This window comes from Adelges cooleyi, unplaced genomic scaffold (genome assembly GCF_023614345.1).
Source record: "Adelges cooleyi isolate 19-005CV unplaced genomic scaffold, UGA_ACOO_1.1 ACOO_flye_CR_arks_rails_tigmint_CR_PRNA_2, whole genome shotgun sequence".
Classification (NCBI taxonomy): Eukaryota; Metazoa; Arthropoda; class Insecta; order Hemiptera; family Adelgidae; genus Adelges; species Adelges cooleyi.
In genome coordinates, this window is record NW_026095860.1 from 4101618 (window position 1) to 4107617 (window position 6000).

The 6000-nt window shown below is 29.5% G+C and overlaps 1 protein-coding gene across 1 annotated transcript; it reads right to left on the minus strand.

The window, feature by feature from the left end:
- Positions 1-4424: 4424 nt before the first annotated feature.
- Positions 4425-5547, minus strand: LOC126833556 (adipokinetic prohormone type 1-like). Its single transcript, XM_050564973.1, has 2 exons — positions 5197-5547; positions 4425-4698 (listed from the first exon to the last, which is right to left on the minus strand). Exons 1-2 carry the CDS (start codon positions 5371-5373, stop codon positions 4651-4653), a joined length of 225 nt encoding a protein of 74 aa, XP_050420930.1. The 5' UTR covers positions 5374-5547; the 3' UTR covers positions 4425-4650.
- Between the last annotated feature and the right edge of the window lie 453 nt (positions 5548-6000).

Below are 6000 nucleotides of genomic sequence, written 5' to 3' on the forward strand. Positions count from 1 at the left end.
GAACCGTAACTTGTGTCCTCGAAATACCTTAATAACCTTATTCATGATACAAACGCACCCTTAGATTATAATATGATTGTCTGAACTACACTATCATTATTTGTCGCCTTTAAAGTATAAGCAAAGGTGGAGACTGAAATTTTCTATATAAAACGTGCCGGATTCAAGTTTTAACCTAAATATAATAACATTTTCAAGTGTAAATTAGGAAAAATTGAGCAAATTCATAATGTTGGAGTTTCCCAAAATAACATATATTGGTCCGTTTGGAAAAAAACTAGTTTTACATAACTATTTTCAATATTTTTGGAAAACTTGACCAACAGTGTAAAATCATACGCACGTTTTTACAAAATAAAACTAAGACAAATAGTATCCTTTGCTTTTTATGTCTATCTAATAAATCAATTATTTTTTAAATAGGTTAGCATACTTGCATAGTTACCTAGCATGGTTACCTAGCATATTTGAAAATAATAATATATATATATATATTTCGTCAAGAAACCATCACATGATGGCAGCGTTGGGCCTTCATGGCCCGTTAAGCTACATGATGAATGATATATATTATATCCTATCCATAAGCAAATGAATTAATAAAAACATTTACATAGCAGACAAGGTCAGGATGGGATTTGTATTATATTGATGTTTATGTGTTCAGTCTTTGTTAATTAATTTGTTTTGTGCAAATCGAAAAGAGTAAAATTATCCAGAGAAGTAGGAAGCTTATTGTATATTATGTGAATGTGATTATGTACACAATGGAAGCTGCTAATGTGCATATAATATTATAGGACTATAACAATATAATAATAATATTATGTCGTTACTAATGCAATAAGTAATGAGTGACTAATTTAGTAACTTATTGTTTACATTAGTCAACTACAATATGACTAATAAACTACATAATATACGACTATTTTAATCATACAAAATATCTTCTGCTTTATCTTCGTCTTCAAGTCACACTCCCGACTACATGGGGTCGGCCATTAATCATACAAAATATGTAAAAAGAATCAAAAGTGCGCTGCTGCAATAGCAGTAAAAACAGGGATAAAATTTAGAAGTTACCTATTTTTTATTTAAAAACAGTTCCTCAGTTCCGTATCGAAGCTAAAAGTAAATATTACCTTTACTCAAACTTGTATTTTAACTGTTTTATGTGAACTTTAAAAATATAAGATCTAGACAATTTTAAATTAGGTATCTATGTTTATTTAATACTCAAGTAAATCTAAGTTCAAACACCGAGTAAGTATACGTGTGAGTGGATTTGTTTAAATTATTTTTTTTTTTTATAATTTATTTAATTATTTTTTTATAAATTTATATTACCTACTTAAATTTAATTAAATGAAATACAGCTGACAGAGCTAATAATAATGATACAGCTCATTAACACATTTAACACCAAAAAATATTTTAATTCTGCGGTTGTTGGCAGAATAATGATGTTTATAAAAGACACGTGGCCAATGTATTGTTAGGCTTTTGCATCATGTCGTTTTCTTAATGTATAAGTCCCACACATGTGGTATGTTAAGCAAACATACAACACATTTTTTTTTAAGTCTGATTAGTTTCGTAACATAAAGAGCAATACGTTTTCATAATTAGATAGCAAAGCTTATTGTATCAACTATACACAATGGATTATTACAAAAATATACCAGTCAATTGTGTGTGAATTGTTCTATGAAAGTCAAAAATTATTATTGTAAAATGTAATTTTTTTTACCAAAAAACACTACAATATGTCAATGTATTTATATTTTATATCATATAAAACAATTAAAAAAAATTTCTTAAAACAACTAAAAATACTTTAAAACTCAACTTGGTCGCTGGTCGGACTAATTCATAACAGCCCGTAGGTATATTTATAAAATAATATAACCACATAAGGACTTAAAGTCCTTTTAAACGCTTATCCTGAATTTCTGTATTATAAACATTAATAATGCGATATACCTTTCATTATTATTATTATTATCATTGCTGTAGAAAAATATTATTTGCATTTCCTGTTTACATACGCTGAATATTAAATTAAGTGGTGAGAACCAAAAGGGTAAAAGTGTCTTATACTTTATTTTACAGCTGAATTAAATGCAAATTATAATTACAATGTACTCTCGGGGGTGATGTTCATCAGAGTTTTCTTCAATATCTCTCTCAAAATTTTGTGAAAAATTATAAAACATCCGCCGATATATAAAATGACAAATATTAATCAATTATTAAATTTTCGTTTAAAAAAAATGCCACATTTATCTTCTATCTCAAAAATTCGAATTGTCAGAGATAAAACTAATAATTTAACTTTTAAGCTTAGACAGCCAAAAAGGTATTGTGAGTTTAAACCTATTTATTTTTTTAAAAACGTGGCCTTCGTGTAGCTATCAAACAACACTTAAATATTTTAATGTATTATTGAGATATTGAACCTATTTGCGGGTTATTGTCACCATTAAATATTTTTCCAAATAAATGTAATTAGGAACATCACCGAAATTATGGTAATATAATTTCTAGTTTATAATAACACTGTACAATACGATTTTTGAATAAGATCAACAATGTACACATTTTTTTCGCCAAATCCGAATCTGATCTCAGATTATCGTTAGCACGACGTTTTGTTTTTAATAATTATCTCCAAAGTTGTAATCGACTAATAAAACAAATGTAAAAATGTTCAAGTTTCCTTTTGTCTTAAAGGAACGGAAAGTGTCAATTTTTTTACAAATAAAGACTAAAACGTGGAGTCACTTTCTGAAGTGTCTAGCGATCCGATTTCAATAATTGTTTTGTTTGTTTTAAAGTTTAACATCTTCTCTATGGGTGCTAAAAGGCCGATTTTTTATTTTTGCTTAAAAAAAACTTGAAATCCGTCCAGTGAATACGCCAGAAAATGACTTCTACAAAAGTAATTTTTTATTAAACTTTCGTTATAACTCAGAGAAAAATAACTTTAAATGTATTATAATTAGAAAATTATAATTTATGTTCACCTTAAAATTAGTAGGCATATGAAAAATGGCTATTAGATCAATTTTTGTCAAATATTGCCTATCCTTTGCCCCTTAATAAATAGCGCTTTCCGTTCCCCTTAATAAAAACTACAAATTTTGCATAAATTCCGGCAAGGTCCAAATTCAGTAAAGAAAATGGAATAAAAAAACCTTTTGGAATGCATATTAGACAATTTTTAAAACGTAAAAAACATGCTGAAAATACCAAATAGCGTTGTTTTTTACTATGTTGGAAGTGATTTTACCTAGACGTGCCAGAGAAATCAATACAAGACCAGAATCGGTCTTAGTGGAAAATGTTTCAAAAAATAAATTCTTGATTTAAATTTTTGTTTATACAGTGTACCTACTTAGTATGGTAAATAATCTTTATTATGTGAATGTGTTGAATAAGTTGAACAAATTTGACCCTGTCACTGTTACTCGATTGGTATTTCTCACACATTAGCATTATACTAATGAATATACAATAAATAACAAATACAACTTACCAGAAGATTAATTTCTTGCGTTATGTACCAGCTGTTGCTTAGAATAATTAGTGTATGTGATTATATCCGTTCAAATGAACAGCGGTTCGTTATCGGAAAGGCCTAAAGGACCTATTGACTACCAATGTATATGTAAAAAGCCATTGTATAGTTTTAAACGAATAATAATAATTATATTGTTGCTTACAATAGGTAATTCCGATTCACGCGTTTGGCTGTTAGTGATTTGCGGTTGTATAATTTGTGATCTCAAACTAGACCTATTGACCTATAGATCGTTCGATTTATGTACCGTGGTGTATAAGTAGTATATTACACTTTAGTCAAACTGTAAACAGCTATTTCAAAAAAAAAATGTACTCTCGAGGCTTAAAATTTTAAAAGTGATGAATTTGCACCGTGGCACTTGTTTATGACACAGACTTTCTGGAAATTTATACTTTGAAAATATGACAATAACAGAGCCCACGTCGCTGCACATAAACAAGTTTGTTTTTTAATTATTTAACAAAAAATCTACCACTGTACTACAACATTTTATATGAATAGAGTTTACCCATAAATAAGTTGGCGTCATGCACTTGACTGGCACTGCACCGACATCCGGAAACGACCAAATGCCAACACACTACTTAAAATCAGAACTGCATACTATAATATTACTGTTATTATTATTATTATTATTATTATTATCATTGCTAACGGTTTGAATTATGTTAAGTTTGACCGAGTACAATTGACACAGTCTTTGAGCGTCATGTTTTTATGTGGGTTTTCGAGTAATGTACCCAAAACCTAATATATCAACCATTCAATATAAACACATTTTTGTCTGAAATAATGCAAGTCTGTTTTATATTATATATAATATATGTAAACGATGGAATTCAAGCACGGAAACAGATCAAATGTATTATAATAATGTCTTATTACTACGCGTAACTATATAAATAAAATATCCGTTTTTGCATATAATGTAAACCATTTAATATTATTAACTGTTATTAACGACGATAATAAGTGATTGATTTAAAATCATAATAATAATAATAAAATATGTTGATAACTGATGTATGTTGTTAGTCATTGTCGGCTTTAAGGTTGGCTTAGTTCTAAGACGAAGACATCTTTTCGCACATAGCAATCCGTTGCGCTTCATTCTAAAAAAAAAATATTAAATTTTACAATAACAAATACATAGATACAAAGCTAATATATTAGCTGACGGGGAGTGATAATCATATTAATAGCACATCCAGAATATTTATTAAAACAAATCAGTCAGCAGAATATAAAACTATTTTTTGAACAACATATTTACTACAGTTTAAAAACATAGTTTTCTTTTTCGCTGTCGGTTCATAAAGTATAAAATAAAGTTTTTATTAAATAATTATATTGTCCACGAAACGATCCAAGTCTTGCGGGTGATGGATTTTGTGTACAAATACAGCTGTTATACGAGTTCACAGTATATTGGGATTTATTTTCAGGAGCTAAACAAATTTGCAACTATTTTTTAATTGTTAAACCTAAACGGATAATAACTTGTAACGTACGCGTTCATTGTGGGACCTTTGTCTAATTTTAGTGTCGTCCTAACCCGTTTGCGTTTGAAAGTACTATCCCCTTTGGACAGATCGCATCAACGGACTTACTTGAACGAGTTTGTAGAGGTAGATTAGTGTGTCCATGGACTTGCATTCGTCCGTCACCGAAGTGGAAGCACCGGCTCCGTTCCTTTTGCCTTGTCCCCAGGTCGGAGTGAAGTTCACTTGGGCAGCAGCGTAGCAGGCACACAACAACAACAAGGCAACCAACAAAATCGGACGCATATTGGATTTTCGTTTATGGCACGACCGAATAGAGTTTTTGAAAATACAAAAAAAAAAACTAGAGCCCGATTTGCAAAAAAAAAAAAATAATAATAACGACCGGACGATACTTAAACGAACTTGTGGTGGTCGAGAGGCGTTTGCCGTTCAAGAGTGGCTGGCACGACTTGCGAGGGATGTCGAAATGATTGCCTACAACCCTCAAACGCTGTACTTTTATATACACACAATACACCCACTCGCTGCCCGCAAGGAGGAAACCTAACTATGCACTGGCGCACGTCTCGCCATTATTTTCATAAAAAAAACAATGCAAGCAATTTCGTTTAAAGGAAGATATATATATATATAAAAAATATCGTATTAACATTTATAAAAATAATGTAAATACTTGTATACCCCTAGATTTGAAATGGGCAAAAAATTCCCCATAATTTCCTAAAAAAATGTTATTGCTGTTAATAATAAACATTTTTTTTTTTATATTTAATATTATATGAAATAATAAGGATATAATGTCCTATTGTTTCTATAATGTCGCCAGATTTCGATTTTATTTTATAATTTGTCCATTTGTTCAATATTTTTTCACTTGTTATGATTCGCATAAAATTAGGTATAATATTA